Genomic DNA, 19203 nt, shown 5'->3' on the forward strand with positions numbered 1-19203 from the left:
ATCAGATATTATTGTACACTGATATTAATTAACTAGGAAAATTAAACGTAAACACTATAAAAATCAAAATAAACTTTCATTTTTCCCAGCTACTTACAACACTTCACCTCCAAGCCTATGCGAAAGGGCTCTAAGGGGAAATAATCTATCCCTTTCTTTCTCTCTCACTTTCCGCGTCGTCCCGCTCGCTCGGCTATCGATTTTCTTCAAACCGTTTGTTTACTCGACCAAATGATGTCGGTAGCCGTCTGAATGTGCGCCAGTGATATCCCGAGTTGGTTCTGCTCGGTCGGGCAATACGCAATTTTGATAGGGAATTTGAAATCCAAGAGCAAATACGAGGTTATTTGTGGACGGATATGGAGAAACGTATGATAGATACGCTGGATATTTCGCAAGAAGACCAAATATTCAAAATAGACCAAACAGAAATTAAATGTAATCTATTTATTGCTCTTACACAGCAGACAAAACTAAATTCTCAAACTGGCTCAATTATTTTGGCAAAAAGTTTGATTTCAATTAATTTGACTGAATGACTGTCGTTTGAATAACAAACTTTGCAAACATCAAAAAAACACAGAATGCCGTCCTCCAAGTATTCAGTTTGGTTTCAAACAGATATTAATAATTTATTTGTTACACGATGTGTGCTATTGATCTACAATAACTGGTCATTTAGGTGCTTTGTTGCTTTGTTGATCAAGGGACTATTACACAATATCCTCTGCGTGTTTCTTGAATGCGATCACCGTGATTACAATGCAATTAATTCAATAACAAAAGAATCTACAAATTACATATGTAATTAGCAAGGAAAATTGGATGTACTTAGGTATAACAACTTTATACAATAATCTAACAATTGGTTTGCAAAATAACTAAAACTATAACACTAAAGGAGAATTAAAATAATTACACCAGTAATCAAGTGAGATTAAACAGGAGCGGAACAATTCACATTCCCTAATTTCAATCGCGAAGCAATCAGCTAATAGATCTAAAATTACCAGTCTCAAACGATATGGTTTCCTATAGAGTCGTATCAATTTGATATTTGTAATGCACAATGGTCGCGTGTCTCCATTGTCGGGTTCAAATGAATGTCGTGCCGGGGCTGGGGTGGAAGTGGAAACTGTTTCTGAAATTGGAGAAAAAAATTAATTGAGTATTTGGTGATGTGGGTGTTTAGTGTGTACAACCAGGCTGTTGTCGACTACAGCGCGGGTTTTCTCATGACGTCTCCTCACGCCGTTAGTCTTAAGATAGTTAAAACATACTTTAAGCTAAAGTATGTTTTGTCACTTTCTGTCAGTGGCAAATATTATAAAGTGCGATAGTGACAAAATATATTTTGTGAATAACTGGGCAATAGAAATGACAGAAGGTGGGGGTTACAAGTTTAACACACAGGCAGTATTCCCACGATGTGCGAGAAAGCTGCGCACGAGTCTGTCCCCCTTAGCCGTTTGCTGAGCTATCTGTACGACCCGCGTGAAATTAAAGTAATCAAATAAGTCTGCGCTAAGTTTACCACTTTAATTAAACTAAATTATGAAGAAAGAATTTAGAAGTAGAATTGCCACCCCATCGCAAGAAGTCCATTGCTGGACATAAACCCTCTCTATTCGACTCATTGTACTCGTATAGCAATCCAACATAAATAATAAATAAATATCTTACAGCTGAGTTCCGTAACAGGGTGTCTCGTAGCAGCGCTGCACAATGCTACTACAGTGCTACGGAAGCGCTGCAAATGTCCTACGAGATTCCGAAGCATTTCTACCAAAAATAAAACGATTAAATTGTCCGCATTTAAAAAATAATAAGGTAATCCCACTAAATCATCTTTCTGATTGGTGGAGGAATATCGTTCAAACCGCAAACGTAAAACTACCTCTAACTCCCACAGTTTTATTTATTTTTATAGCTATCACCATCTATTCGACGTAACAATTCCATCCTAGTCTCTTACGATCATTCTTTTTAACAAAACACAATCAAAGAGCATGCAATTAGCCCCCAAATAAAAAGGAAAAGTACTAATCCTCAATACTAGGGTGTATTCCCACTGGACGCGCGCAATTAGGAGCGTCTAGTGTTGCCAGCCGCTCGGGACGCAACCTTACACCCCATTACCGCGCGGGGTCGCTAATAGAATCATTTGTTTTGGTTCTACGTGATTTAATATTGATTTAACTGCTCTTAAATATATTATTTGATGTAGTATTTATGATTTTCTACGAAATTCTTAAAATTATAATCGATGATATAACGATAGTTAATTTTTTAAGTTTCAAAAGTTCATCTAAACTACTTGTTTGTTTACTGATGAAATCTTATTCTGTATTAATAAATTATTTCTTACTTACTGCCTGTGGCTCTGCAACCCTTTATGGGTCTTGGCACATTAGTAATGATATTATTATGATTTTAATTAATAATAACGAAGTAATGTCTACTCTATAATAATTAGTTCCCATTGCAATAAATGGTCTATTGAAATATATTATGCGATTCGATTAATTTGTGAACAATAAAATCGATTCTCGAAATTTCAATTTGTATAGTGCAGTGTACACAATACAATACGAACAACCCATATTTGAAATTCGAAATAGAAACGTTCCACATTCAAAATTTGTAAAGAAAAATTACAATTCGGTCCTGCCAGTGTTGATCGAAATGTCAAGGATGACAATAGATGTTGTTGGCCTACTGCCTCTGACAAGCCTCTAAACATGCATGTCCAAAAACAAATTATAAGCTTTTCATCTATACGATTCCGTATGAGAAAATGAGAGATTTTTTTTTTCTCTTCAAAATAAGCAACTTGTATGAATAAATCAAAGTATTTCAGCTTTTGTACAATTTATCTATAATCACTTCCTAACTGTTCGTAATTGCTGAGGTTCGAAATCATTAAACAAAACAAATAACTAAAAAACCTGTCGCACTCCGCGAGTGCCGGCAGAGGTGAAAACTTGAATATTGACGTTGTGCACTTTTGACGTCTTGCGAATTTTCGATCAGGGTCACACATAACATTTTGGTAAACATTTTTTACCCATGTCGCTGCACTGCAGCAATTAGTTTCTTCGTTATGATTTATTACGGAAGCGATTCAGATATATCGTTGTTGTAATTGACTTTCAACTTGGTAACAGCGATCATTGCCTTGCACAATAACAACAACCTTTGGATCAATGCTTTAACAGGAAGCAACATCATCAATCACTGAACAGCGTTAGCCTAGATAGTCAATAATAAAGTATTATCTCCCATCCATCTCCTGAACCGCAACCAACACTCTCTCTCTCTACTCTACATGCTGCCGGATGCGGCCGGGATGGGACAAAATCCTGGGATCACAAGAAAACGGCGGGCTGTTACTTCGCGAAGGGTCAGCGTAAAATATAACCCGAAAATTCTAATATTCGGCTGTTTTATTACAACCTGCTGACTGCCTGACTGCAACCCTCCTCGGCAATGCTATTATTGCCTATCAGCTGCCTAGGCTGTGTAACCCTTTAGTCCTTGTACGACATCAGGAGGATATGGAGTGGACCTATTCCAAGGCGCACCACACGAACACACAAAACCGCAGCCTGCGCTAATCCACGCAAAAAGTGCCGACAACGTGCATTGTGGTGACGACAAATAGTTACTCGGAAATTTGGAAAGAATAACCATTGAAATAGTTAATAGTGTGCTGCCAGGCGGGAAATCTTGGACAATGGCGGCCCAGTGGCAATTATCACGCCTGAAATTAACGTCTTTGTCAAAATAGAGATGGGTCGGCGGCGGGCAGAATGGATGTGGGACCGCGTTGTACAAATAGATATTTAGGTGATTATATGTTAGGTTCATAAAGGGTTAGTCACATCGGGATTTTTTATAGATTCTACACATTGGTGAACTCGGACTGATACCGACGCAAATGACCGTATATTGAGAAGTTTGTGAGTTTTTTATTAGCGTGAGGAAAAATAAGCAATGTATGTGTATGTGGAAACTGCATAGTTCGCGCGAACTGTTTGCCAGTAGTTCCCGGCCTGTTGATGCTTTGGGCTATATAATGCCTAGTTTTTTCGTTAACCAGTAACAAATATCTATTTTTTCTAAAACTTCTTATAATATTACAAGGATCTAGGGTATTTTCCATCGGTAGTTTAGAGTCAGGATAGGGTTTACTCCTCTGGATTGTGGAATTATGAGAATAATACAAATAAAAGGATTACCCGATTCTAAAATGAATGCTGGTCAAATTAAAAGCACATGCTTGCTATCCTAAACTGACATTATTCGTTGTAATTTTGGTTAGAAAATATTACGATAGTCAACTATCGTTCAGTAAAAAAAAAATTAAATCGGTGTCGTCACATCCCATCGATTTGTCACAGTGACAGCCACTGCTGCCAACTGCGCAAACAGAACGAATAATTACATCGGAAAGGGCGCGAATGTTTGTTTTCCTCCGCGCACAATACACCGTGTTTGCTCTGCGATATTATTTATGGCGTTCATTGCGCACAGACAAACAGATTTTTGGCGTTATTGACACCGACTTTTTAGGGGATCTGCTGGCCCTTTTTCTTGCAAATTATATTGTGTCGTCACTATTGTAATTGCTAGTATGGGATGAAATCATCATGTTTTTTTCTACTGTATGAGTAAAATATTATTGTTAGAATCGTGTTAGGTTGTGTTGTAAATGGAACATCAGCCGTAGTAGTTAGATACTTCTAGCGACCCAAAGATTATGGTATATATGATTCAAAGTATGTTTATTTAGTAACGGTAAAGTTATTCTTTGGTATTCTCACAATTTCATTGAAACTGATTCACAGAAACTTGAAACTTAACGCAGTAACGCGAAAAAACTCACTGACGTGGAAACAGTTCTAACCAGCCGACAGTAAAAACTCCCAACTCGGACCTTCCATTACACAATTGAACACCTTTCGAGGGTTTCGCCGCCAAAACGCAAATTTTCACCCAAACTCCAAATTCGCCAAAAAGCATCCTTTTACTTTATACCCAAATATGGACCTTCCTACACACTCTTAAAGTTCAACATTCAGGAGCTTCTCAGTAGATCAGGGTTTAGGATAATCTTTTGTTGACAGATCCAAGGTGTCTTAAGGAAAAAGAATGCGGTTCTTAGAATAAGCCGAGTCGCCGAAAGTGACAATGTTTCTTTTTTCTAGTTAAATATAAATGTGACAAATTTTAGGGCTGCAGGAAGTTAATTAAAAAGAAAATATTATGACTCATCAAACGAATCAAATCAATATCTCTCTTTCATTTTAATGATATTAATATTTTTAAATAATAATAATTGCATTCATTCTTCAATGCAATATCATATCCACAAAATCAATTTTCCTGTATATTATAAAGAGGTATTATAAATTGTTTGTAACGAATAAACTCAAAAACTACTGGGCCAATTTTGATGAAATTTGCGGTACCACAGCGATAGGCGAAATCTTCAGGAGTGACATAGGCTACGTTTCATTATGGTTTTACCCGAGCAAAGCCTGAGCGAGACGCTAGTCATCGATAAAAGACTACTATATATCATTTGTTATAAAAAAACTTGGATATATAGCGACGGCATATAAGCAACTCTTTTATATACATCTACCATTACTAGGCTCAAATATTCAATAAGCAGTTTTTCAAAATGTGGCATATTTAACGTAGGCGATGCTTGAAATGCAAAAGTTAAAATAGCAACATTTTATTAGACATTAATTTTGTCTTCACTTCTAAAATTAACTTGATCAAAAGTTCTTTAAAAAATTACTATAGAGATAGCTAGCTATTCCTATAGTATTTTTTTAAAGAACTAAATATCATTCATCTCTACGTATCATAGGTAACGATACACTTTCCCATCTCAAATGTCATCACTTTATACAGCTCTCCAACACAAAGGCTGCCCCTCAATTTGCTGCACAAACCTCAGGTAACATGCCCGAAAAAAATAAACGTGACAAAATGTCTGTAAACATGTACCTACCTTTGCCAACAGAACAAAAAAAATAACGCTATAGAATTTTGCAATTCGAAATTGGAATCTTTGAATCGTCGATATTGTGTGACGAATGGAACGTGTATTATTTGGAAGGCGTTCCACGTGTTTAATTTTTTTTCATATCGCAAACGTTATAATAGCAACGATAATTGCAAAATAGTTTATGAAGGAAAAATTAGATCGCTTGCTTGTAATTGAATAGACGTGTGTTCAATTGAATGCATCGCAGCTATCAGTGGAATGAGCCGTGTATAATCGCAAAATGTTTTGCTCACTTATGCGCTTTTTGTAGAGGAAATTGACTTTCAATTATTGTGCAATCACTTTGCAAAAACTAGAGCTGTAAATGGATGATAATGTTGCGCACTTTCTTGAAAGAAAACCCATTTACCATTCAAACTAATTTAAAAACTAGTCTTTTATTTTTCGACAATTTCTAAGTGTTTTTTGTGCTATGTTTCATACAATCATATTATCATAACTCACGTTATTTTTTCTTCTCCATACGTTACAAGAGTTATTAATTTCTGATATACAAATAATATTCTGAATTAGTTTTTGTATCTGAAACTTTCTGAATAATTATTTCTTCAGGCTAATGTATTTCGTAAGGTACAGAAACAGTCAATATAGAAATAATTTAGCAGCAGCACATCACGTTGTCCAAAAGCATTCGCCACAAGTGGGCCAAAATACATTTGACTGGTGTGTGTATTGTCATATTTAAATTTCCAGGTCACAATGGCGCACGAGCATCACCCTGGTACTCTGAGCCACTGACGGGCAGCAACATGTCGCGCGCCCGGCGGTAACCAGCCATGGCCCTGCTCACCAACTCGTCCGCCGCGCCCGCCTCCGCCGGACCCGCGCCTCAAGCGCACCACTCCACCACGCCGCTCCACCACTACTTCCACTACCTGAAGCAGCCGTCGCCGCTTGCGCAGAACCCCTACGCGCATCACTCCAGCGCGCACCACATGGGGATGGGACCGGGGCCCCTGGGTGGGCTCGGCCCGTTTGGACTGACCCACCACGGGCTTGAAGCGGTCGGATTTCCTCAAGGTAAGTTATTCTTTGACTACATTGATGTTTGTGCAATTTGACCTAGAAGATAGCTTCTGGCTTTCTGTTTAGTACAAAGTTATGAAAGAGGTGAAATGTTTTTTGTACATACCTTAATACGTAACCTAGTAATGTTTCAATTTACACCAAAACAATAATCGTACCTTTAGTAAGAAACAGTTGCAGCATGTTTTAGCAATAATTAAATGAACATTAAATAAAAAGAAATCCCACTCGCATATATTTTACTAAGTAAACACGCCTACTTATGTTATAGGAATCTTGAGTTGTATAACGTTATTTAAACTCTCATCTTCTGTTAAATTAAATTCTAATAAGAACATTAAAGATACGTAAACGCCCATTAAAAACACGTTACAAGAGTTTTTGCCACCCACGTGCCTCGTCGGTGTTATCTGAATTTTATACTCATATAAACGAACATTGAAATAACGAAGTAGACAATTTTTCAATGAATTCTTTTACTTTTGATTAAAATGCGTAGCAACACAATTTTTCAGTTGAAGTTTGTAACGTCTTTTCGTCTGGGGTTAAATCAGAATTGTCAGATTTGTTTGAACGCTACATGAAAACTCATATACATATTTAAGAACTACAAAGAGGAATTTCTTAAAAGGGAAGCATAGTTTCGCAACAGAAATGATCGTCGGAACAGCGGGACGAGAAACATTGCATAATTTGCGTGGCAGGGAAGACAGCCTCGGAAATAATCAAAACAGCCCCCAAAACAACCCCCTCTTAAGCCGCTTACGCTTCTCCCCCTCCCCCTCCGAGCCCGAATGTAGATCGCAACTCGTTTCTTGTTAGTTTAATTAGTATCAAGTTTGAGTCGTGACGCTTTGTATTCTACTTTTTTGAGGTGCTTCATAAGTAGTGAATGATTGTCATACTTCATTACTACGAAAAGAAGTATGCATTTTTAGTTAAATAAAAATCCAATGTCCCACCGTTTCCAAAGTTAGGAGACGCGCAAAAATCAACGACCAAACAACCCAGGACGTGGAGACAAGTACCAGTAGAAGGAGGAGGGCCGACCACAACTAAATTGGGAATGGGCGTCGTAGAAGAAGAAGAAATGCAATGACCCACCGCTGGGTAAAGGGTTCTCCCTTACTTTTTCATCCGTTTCTGGCCAATTCTTGCATTTTGTTGTTTTGTCGGGATCGTCTCGCCCTCTTGCCCTCTCGCCCTCTCGCCCTCTCGCCCTCGGTCTGGCTCTATCACTGCGGCTGCCTGGTAGACTTACTCAATTTGTCCACCAAACCGCTCAGTCTCATCTCAGCCTGGGAGTTTTGACCTACATCCTGAATTTGTAACGCCAAGCTGCGTTCCCAGCTTGGTGTTCCAAAATTTGTCTATGTCACGGAGACCTTGCGCAAATTTTGAGTTTGGACTTTTGAGCTTCGATAATAGACATAATTCACATATCGAGGAGGAGGAGCTTTCGTTTGAGAAAGGCTGCCGTCATTTTATCGTTCTTTCCCATTAAATATATTATTCATTTCATTATATGTAAGTATAGTCTTTGTACTTGTACATAAGACACCGTAAATAATTATGTTCTTATACTCTTCTATAATATAAATAATGATAATTTTAATAGTCGTTAATAACAAAATAACTTAGCAGTAACGACCCATCACAAAATTAGAGAAATTTTTGTAATCTGGATTAAAGTATTTCCCAGAGAAAAATTAAAGCTAGCGAACCCTGACTAATAGCCAGTTCTTAATAAATAAATAGATACCTTTATCGAGAATGTTATGACAATCTGTGAATATATTATCGGTACTACCTATACAACAGTCAAAGCCTCATCACAGTACCCGTCCAGGTACTAACAAAATAATATCAACAAAACATACCTGCAAATTCTTCCAAAACCCGTCGAAGCCTAAAAAACATAAAAATGAAATGTCTTTTACAACTTATTTCTGAATCTAATCAATACGGGCGGAGACGTCGCCAATTCACAAAAAGTATGGGACTCTAATCCTTAAAAGGGTAGTTCCTTGAACGAGCTATATTTTTTACCGACGACCTTTAGAGCTTCCACAGACAATATCATCTTTTTGTGACGCTCATTATTTCGGGAGATTAGCTAGCTATTTTCTTGAATCCTCAAATAATGATTGCTGCACATTTAGCATCACATATCTACTGGTGTATTTTTGATGCAGTAGTACTTTATTTATCGCGTCGACAACATAACAAATGCGAATATTGTGTATGTTCCTTCCGTACAAAACCGCATTGAAGTCGTAACGCAACTTTTGATGTGACAATCATGCTTCCAAATTAGAACAAGTTTATTTGTTAGACAAAAAAAAACTACTTTCAATATTCATTTCGCTACAACTTTTGAATGGCTGAACCGATTTTGATCAAACATATCTAAGAACCACCGCATAAAAATTAGCTATCAAATAAAAAACAACCGCATCCGAATCGGTTAACCTGTTGGTGAGCTACGATGCCACTTAAACAGACAGACAGACACACTAGCACCCCTATTTTCATTCTGAAATAATTTTACATTATATAAAATAGGGCGTTAATTCCGATGATAGGTTAAATTTATATCATTCTGCAATCGTCTGAAATTTTAATCAAATAGTACCCGCTGGTGCTACTTCACACACTATTCACGAAGCAATTCCTGAACAACGCCAGTAAACAAACACAAGCCCAGACTCCGGACACAGGGTATCAATAAACCGCCATAAATTCATAAACAAAATTAACGACTTGCGACCTATTAGATTTAAAGCCCAATACACATTTAATGCGGGAATAAAATTAATCCTCTGCCAACTTCCATTTTTAATCCGCATACCTGTCTCTCTCGCACACGCACGATATACTAATACAGTTGTCTCTTTTTATGCCCTAGACGCTCAGCGTAACGATGGCAGCTGGGCGTTCTTTTTTATTTATTTTTTCATTGTATATTTTCTTTTTTATTGGCATCCCTTAGCATTTTATACGGCCAGTCGCTTTTTTAATCTCCCGCGGCATGAATTAATTGATTTTTTTTTCAACATTTTTATCACAATCGGAATCAGGAAGTGTGTCCTGTCGTGTCCGGAGGGCGAATCGACTTTAATTTTAATTCGCATATCGAATCGAAATGATATTTTCTAGTTTACTGCCATTTCTTTATAAAGATACCTTCAGTGATTAAATAAATATACGTAGTTCATCCATATAAAACATAAGGCCTATCCTATATTATCTGATATAGCATAGCACTGAGACATCGAAACATTTAACAACTGTTGCGTGTCTAAATACCTTCTATTCCGTAAATAATAACAGGGAATTTGCAATGTTGGTATGGTTTATTTAACAATTTTAGTTGGCATCAAATTGTACATACCTAGAGTTGCTACAATAACTGATGTATAATATGAATTTTATGTGTGACTTTTCCTAAATCTACAAAGTAACTAAATATTACCAACTTGCAGTCATCAGGCTTCATTCGGATCGTGACGCATTGACATGGTCATTGGTTCCGTCAGCTGACGAAGTCTGGTTTTACTGTTATTCTTTTGTTTCACGTCACAGTGGAAAACATTGTTAAAGTACCAAACTTAATCGAAATTCGTCCTGATTTAACAAACATTCTCACAAAAAAACTTTTTAATTTTCGAGTATAATACCTACTTACTCCCTCTCTCTAGTTTATATATTTCTAGCGTTATGCTTACATTACACTCTAGATTTGTTTATTTCTGCAAAGGACAGTTGCACTGGAATCAAGTTTAAATAATTTGACTCTAATCTAAATGTTTATATTCACGTTACATCAGAATGTTGAATCCACTCTGAACCACACAATAAAGAGAATGACAGTCCGGGCGTCCATCGATTTCAGAAACCGTACAGTTCCTTAATCCGGGTGTCGGGTGGCCTATCTGTTTGTTTGTTACGTCTCGTGGAAGAAATGGCTGTATTACTAACACGAGAGATCTTTTAGTGATTTATCTCTTTCTGCTGCGGAGTTGTGGGGTCAGCTACTCATGTCATGTTTCTTAAATTAATAAAAGCTTTAATATAATATTAAAGATGGTAATCATGACTATTTTATTCTAGACAACATTTAATACAGCAGCGTATTCAAGTTGCATCGTTACGTTTTATAATTATGAATCTTAATGACCTTCAATTCAAACATCAGAAGCCTTATTTACCAAAGACTGGCACTTTCTTCTCTAATTCCGTTAAAAAGCATTACTTTTTGTGCATGCGTTTTTATGAATACGATTGATTATAATCCATTAGATGTTTACTCTTCACAAATGAGAACCAGTAGCGGCCACTCTCCGCTTTTTATAAAGGTTCCTTCACACGCGTGAAATCGGACAACGGACCTCTTAAATTAACCGGCACGTCGCAAGACACGCTTCATACAGAGATGATAATACCTCTATGGAATATTCTTCATAGCCTCGAATATTTTTGTGCTAAAGTCGCTAACAAAATATGCAAAAGGAATGAAATAATATCTATACTATCTCAAGATTCTTAACTGGAACTTATACAACTCCATGACTGAATGAAAAGTACTCGTTCAGTGTAAAATAATAATGAAAACCATCTGTTATAAGTAAGTATTGTATAAATTGGATGTAAGTACTTTGACAAAATTTGTCAATCGGGTGCATGTAGATCAGATATGATGTAATGTAAGTTGAAATGAATAGACAGTTGTTAGTAAACAAATATCTGTAAAACCCAGAAAAGAAAGTTCATTGGTCCTTTGAACAATGCGATAACTCAATATAAATTATCATTAAACGTCTTGTCACACGAAATCCCCCGTAATCTGCGGGTAACAGCTCCAAATAAGTACTAAGCATCATAAATAATATTAAATTTATCATTTATGAATTCCATCGGATAGCGGCTACCGGCGGCGCCCTTTGGCGGCCATCTTGCTCGGCCATGTTTGTTTTATTTTTTTTTCTACTTAATGCAATGCTCTTGTCACCGTCAAGGGTTATCGGAGAAATGCCAGCGGATTTTAAAAATAATTTGCTACTTCAAGTGATAAGGATGATTGAGGTCTCATAGTTTGTTAATAGTTAATGCATTTTGTTATTGATACGCGATAGACTTAATAAAATTATTTATTTGTTTCGTTGTTGGTTTGCATGGATATCATTTAAATACCTCGTAAGCAGCTTATTGACAATGTAAAGACAGTAAGTAGTTACTATAATGACAGAAAGAAAGATTTTTATAAATCTGTATTGAATGGAGTCAGAGAGAATGACAGACCAATGGTGGTCAAATAGACACAATTCAATACGCTTTCTAGAAAAGACCCAAACGGTCTAAAGTGTTACCCGAATTGTACCCGCCTCATAGGAAATTAATTATCTATAGATAGATAATTCTTGCTGCTTTGACTATACTCCATACACTTCATGGACCTCTATGAAATAACGGCGAGTTTGCATAAATTATAAAAAAATATAAATAAAAATATAATGCCGTACGCATGCCGTAACATCAGCACGTCGCGCCTCATCGTGAGTCACACTCTCTGACAGCGGCGAGCTGTCGCCGTGTCCGGCCTCTGCTGATACCAAGGCGCTGTCAGTTGCTGCAGGTGCTCGCCGACACTCATCTGCTATAATAACTGTGGTGTGTAGGCGGTTTTTAACATGATTATTGTTAGTTTCCTTATAAAAGTTAAGCTCCCACTGCTGGGAGTTCTCGAATGAATGTATTCATTTTTTTAAAGTATGCTACACGTTATATTATTGCAAAACACCACTTTGTGAAAGATCGTGTACATAGTGACTCGTAGACCGGACTTCGTTAAATGTAAAGGACTCAAATCAAAACATTTATGTCGTGCACACAGGTATAAGTAAATGCTGTACCAACCCAAATCAAAGTATGAATAGAATAGGAACAAAGCCGGAGGAAGTTTTCTTACTTTAATTACCATTTTCATACTTTGTTTTAATCGTAACTATAGTAATTATGATTAAAATCCTGTAGTTAATTTAATCATGTAGTCTCAAAACTTATAAGGTGCCGAAAAGAACTCCAAATGGGGACATGGCTCAAATCAAAACAGTGTAACAAACAACACCAATCCCTCCTGTTTATTTCCTAGCTCCGCTGCCGTGAGAACTGTCACTTGTGTCGCCCCACCCCGCCCCCCGCCGATCCAAGTCTAAACAACTGGATGCCTTTCCATTGTTTTCATAAGATTGCGTCACTGGGAGAAATCTGCAAAAGGAATAGACGCGGTGATATTTTTATAGGTGCCCTAAAAGAATTTTCTGTAAATCGATGCAAAATGTTTGCCTTTTTTATCTCTCTCTTAGCTAGCTTTAGTGAATGTTATATGACTAGACAGATCGGATGCTACACTATTCCTAAATCGAGTCTATCATTTCTTCCCGGCCGCTTATTCGCGACAGCTCTCCAAGTAAACTTAGTTACTATGCTTACTACATATTACTGTCTTACAATACTACTATGGCATAATACTCGTATTCTCGAAGTATGTTTGATTTATTAACAAGCTCAAAGCAAACGCCATTGAACACTAAACATAGATTTTACAAAATGTACTTCAACAATCAAAGACGCATTAACACCCCGATAATCTGGCACTTTCTCATCCTCAAAAAGCCATTAGAGTTCCGAATGGAAATTCTCAAACATAACACTATCCCTGCACCTCCAGGCTCGCCCTGAGGGAAGAGGGCGCGAGGGCGTGCACTCACCAAAAAACACAAACAAACACTAAAACAGACAATGTTGACTTTTCAATTAGTGAAGCGCCAGGGGTAAAAAGTACCCTATGTATTTGCTCGTTGAAGTGTTACGTTTATTTTGGTCACGTGACTTAGAAGTGTTGCTAATACAAATGTACATTTCACTTGCAATTTACCTGATTTCCATAATGTGCGGCGTGTGGCGTGAATGCTGCTTCATATTTGCTGCTCCATTTGGTTTTATGAAATTATATAACTTCTTATTGTCCAGTCTTTGATTATCAATTGAAAGAGAACTTGCAACATTTTTCATTAGAAAAATAGCTCGGTCAAATAAAAAATATTAGTTTTATGATTATGTATGTTGTGTATATCCTTACATCTTATCAAAGTCCTCTTCCGCGTCTGTCTGTGATCGCGATAACTCGAAAAATACTGAATGGATTTTCATGCGGTTTTCACCAATAGATAGTGTGATACCTGAGGAAGGTTTAGGTGTATAATTTATTGTGTTTTTACCCGAGCGAAAACGGACGAGCGTCTAGTAAATAAATAAAAGTAAAATATGCAGACTGAATTAGTTTGTACTGCATTTTCAATAAAATAATACTATTTGCAATGTAAATAATTGACTTTTACAAACATTTTAGTACACAATATAAACACAAACATGCAAGAAAGCAAGCAGCAGATTACGAATCAAATATCTAAGAAGTTCGAACTTTGCTATCTTCAAATTGTATTATAGGCGGGTGTTCGTACAACTTCACCGCTTCGCGTTTGTAGGGTATTCAAAAGCCTAAATTGAGTCTCCAGAATCAAGTGTGTACAAGAATAACCTATTACAGACCCGTGGCGGTGTTTTGCCAGCGCACGCGTCTCCCACGGCAATCGACACTCGAGTGTTTGTGGGCCGGCCGTGCCGGTGTTTACTTTTGAAACACATCGGACGTGTGTCGCCACTTACGGGTTAACTTCTGATTGATTTCTATTGATACACAAAACAATAACGTTTCTGTTTCATTTGTTGCAATTGTTGACGCGTTTCGGTATAGGGATGTTATTTAATAAGTAGACCGATCGGGAAAATAGGCTTTGGACAAGTAGACTGATTGTTTAACTGGTTTTACTATTTGTGTTCAAACCATGAATGAATGATTTGTCTGTCTAATATGAACTGCTAAGTATGCTTGAATCTTATGATAAGCTGAAAAACCATTTGTGAAGAGCAGGTGCATTTTTAAATCTGAATTACAATTAGCAATTCATTGCAAATTCAAATACCTAGTCATCCAGCATTGTAAATTTACCGAGTAGTTTTACCAGTCAAATTACTGGGAAGTTTATCCCCAATAGACTATATCTAGACCACTGGACTAACCGAACTGTCATCGGAACTAATCGAAGTGAACACAGACAGAAGCTTCTAAATCGTACATTACGAGTTGTCGAAATAAATATGTAAGAAAGAATAATAGTAAGCCCTTCTGGTATTATTGGTGCCTACCAACACAGCTAAATGAAATTCTTTCGGCATTTCTTCAAAGCAGGGATCGTTCCGAAATATCATTCAATATACTATAATATATAATTTGACGTGAAAAAGTGCCTGTGAAAGTCTAATTTGACAACACGACCCCAGTGGAGTGGTAAAGTATGAAGTCATCAGCGAGATCACGCGCCGCCACGCGCCGCGCTATCTGCGGACGCAGCTACGGGCACTGCGATTGTGGAGGCTTATCTGCAGGGACAGACTGAGGAATTAGGATGTGGTGCGCTGTGGACTGACTTGCAATGTGCTATTAGGTCTTCAGAACTTCACAATTGTTTAGTCTGTGGTTGTGTCGGTAGGTACTTTTGCCTACGTAGTCTTGGTAAATCCCGATTTCCATCATTTGCAAACAAAAGATGGAAATCGAGATTCATTGGATAGCTTGACTTTGCTGTAATACATCAAAGTGTCTGAGGGAAAATTATTTTATTGAGAAAATTATCTGAAAAATCGTTATTTGCTATCTACATTTTAATAGTTATCTATGAGAACGATTTAAATTCGCAATAAAGCGTAGGCGGATTTTCTAAGTAGGCGGACAAAATGTGGGCTAACATTTCATCCTCTACTGGCTACATTGCTATTAACGAAGTTTATAAAAGCCATTAAGAAAATAATTAAGAAGGCTATTTAGAAAGTAATTGAGAAATAGTAATAGTATCACATTTCTTAAAACAAATATCATCCCTCGATGTGGGCGGTGCGACGCAGTAGACCGCGCGAAATCTGTTAATGCACAAACCCCCGTACTCTAGCAAATAGGCAATAATTTATTAGATAAATTTCAATTTAGCTTCGATTCGGTTAGCACCCCAGTCGACATTATCATGGTAATAAAATAACTCATTGCATACTGTAGTTGTTATCCGCAAATTTTGATCTTTATGGCTATTGTAATAAAGGCTAGGGGTGGTGTGTGTTTCCCTATACGGTAATCTGTCACAACTTGTCGTGTCGCACCCCTGGTTGGCAACAATTTATGTGCTAACATGATTTATGAGTTGGCAGCCCTTGTTGTAACTATGTGTTGCAATAAACATAGTATACAATTATTACTACCCATTTACTCTTATTTACACACTGCAGCATTGTGTTGTATTCTGACGTGAGAATTGGGAAGTTTTGTATCCTAATTTTCGCAGATCGTTTCGAATCTAGTAAGTACACGTACGTTTCTCAAATAAAATATTTGACTGATTTTTCTACTCGAAGACCATACTCGCAATATTCTATGTATATCCTGTCTGAGTAATGCTATATTTTCTAGATGCTTATATTTCCGTACTGATTCCGCATTGTTTATAAAGTAAATAAAAGTTGGTGTTTCCTATCAAAATCAATAAATCTCACTTTCATTGGATTTCACCAAACATATCTCCACGTACAAAGACAGATAAACTATTCTAATTAAAGTAATTGCAATACTGCTCTGATCATTAACCAGATGCGTTATCTGCAGCCTCGCGATTACAAACTCTAAATCAAGCTAATTGAAAGTTCCAGCATCACCCTCATAACACCGCTACTCTAAAACAACAATCCGGTTTAAAATCCGAATGCCCATTATGGCCCCTTTGGAACTGTCAAATTGACAGTTGACGTTCCCGCGTTTTTCTCCGCCATTGTTCCACAACATTGTCTATGGCGATAGCATAGAGTTTATTATTCCTTATTTTATATAGCACGCCCGCAGCTGTGTATCTATCCCCTAAAGTATTTTACAGGTCATTAAAAGAGATGTTTGTAGGGACGCCCCGGGTCAAAGAGCGTGAAAAACGGGAAAATAATAAGCCCACGCCACGCCGCATGTTTGCGACTGTGGTGCGTGCCGACAATTCTGTACGTAACGTAGCATCGCTAATTTATTTGTTCACCTTTATTTACTAGATAGCTGTAGTTTGATCAGGTTAGTCTAATCAAGTGGAATTTTGTAAACAAGTTAATTGTTAATTAATTAAATCAATTATTCTATTAATGGGTCACTCGTTGTAATTGTACAAATAGTAGTAGGTGTATCTTTATCTTGATGCTTAATTAAAGCAACTACTTCATTTGTCAACAATATCATTGTTTCTTCCTAGTGGACCCTGGATTCCGATGCTCAATGGTTAAGGAAAAAAATCGAGATCAGTTTCCAATACCTATAAACTCCAAAAACTTAACAGTATATTGACTCGACCAGAAAACTCCTTACACTGCCTGAAATTTTGTCGGGCAAACTTGAATAAACTCAATTACATTCTTATTAATTTTTATCCAAAACTTAATGTTCTAAGTTCAACAATTGTCACATTTCCAAACCGACTAATCGGACACAAAAAGCCAACCAAGCGAACAACCGAGGAGACCAATATCGGACCAATCTAAACCACCTTTCAAAATTATCGATACGCTGCAACGAGATCTGTACACGAATATACCATTAGTAGTCATAGACAAGCGTGAGCATAAACAAGCATTACGCAGTAGCTATCAGAAATCAGAAGTAGATAAAATCGAGCGAGCCCGCGCTGAAAAAAGAAAGGCCATGTCATGAGGATTAACTCAAACCCCATTGTCAATGACGACAATTGAAATCTATCCATCCCTGTCTACCTCGCGTCTGTCACCGATAATGGGAAAGAGACAGATGTCCGTCTATTTATTTTCACTTTTCTATGGATAGGCAATGTGACAGTTTTCGTATGAAACGTTTGTTTGGAATAGTATTTTGAATGGGGTCGATCTCTGTCTGGGCTAGTTCCAAATAGATATTGTATTATTTTATTTTTTAATCCGTAATCGAGAGTGAGAAATAAAAAAAATAGTTTCGTGTTCTGAAGGGATCATAGTCGCCATGGAGTTTGCTATTTCATATTCTGTGCCAAATAAAACTGATAAGTCGCCATCTTTTGTAAAAGACGCTTAGATGATATAATTGACCGAGCGAGCGAAGCGAGCGAGCTTTACAAGTCAACTTGGGTCAAAAATACATGTTTTGTATGTATGTAAGTTTATAACGCGAAAACTTTCGGACCGTTGGTCTGATTTTGATGAAATTTAAAAGGCATGTAGGATCTGTCAATAGAATTTTTAAGTTCGTGGGGCATCAAAATCGGTTAAGTCGCTATAGGTAACATTCACAATTTTGTAAAAGCTCATCAAATTGTGATCGCGAGGTCTAAATTCACGGCGAACAACTAGTGTTATAAGTATGTCTTGGACTAACCAAACAAACATGTTCAAACCAAATATAAAACTAAATGGCCGTGTAATCCCACAACAAAAACAAAAACATTCCGAAACTGAAATAATAAGCGATGCTCACTTGTCAAACAAAAGGTTTCTAGCCACGCAGTCTGACTTACACTCATTGAACAATCTACCTAATACAACTGTCTTAACTGTCATTTATCAGGGAATTTTCTGTCTTATACCATCCATAATAAAGTCGTCAACACAACCGTATAATTCTACTTGAGTAATGACTCCTAGTTAATGATTTTTAATTTCTATAGGGATTACAAGTCCAGTGAGTGGGTCACGCTTTCGAGGAATGCTTGTTCGTCTGTCTGTCGTTGTGTTAAAACTTGAGTTATGAGGAGATGAATTCCAGAGACGAGCATAGAAAGTGTCTTGATGAATTAGATCGTGTATGGAATTCCATTAATTTTGGGTATGATTTACAAGCGGAAATTAGTACATTAAAACTTCATTTTCATACTTTTGCTGGTTTTGATTGAGTACTTACTTCTAATTTGAAAAAAATATGTTAAAAATCCACACTTTTGCATCAGTTA

General features: G+C 37.1%; 1 protein-coding gene across 1 annotated transcript in view; it reads left to right on the forward strand.

Moving 5' to 3' along the window:
- Positions 1–19203, forward strand: part of oc (ocelliless) — a 40613-nt gene that overhangs the window by 12918 nt on the left and 8492 nt on the right. Inside the window, exon 2 of the mRNA XM_053764871.2 lies at positions 6779–7105. Within this exon, the coding sequence (XP_053620846.1) occupies positions 6862–7105 (244 nt within the window). The 5' untranslated portion in view covers positions 6779–6861. The remainder of the gene's footprint in view (positions 1–6778; positions 7106–19203) is intronic.

Source organism: Plodia interpunctella, chromosome 26, assembly GCF_027563975.2.
Source record: "Plodia interpunctella isolate USDA-ARS_2022_Savannah chromosome 26, ilPloInte3.2, whole genome shotgun sequence".
NCBI lineage: Eukaryota > Metazoa > Arthropoda > Insecta > Lepidoptera > Pyralidae > Plodia > Plodia interpunctella.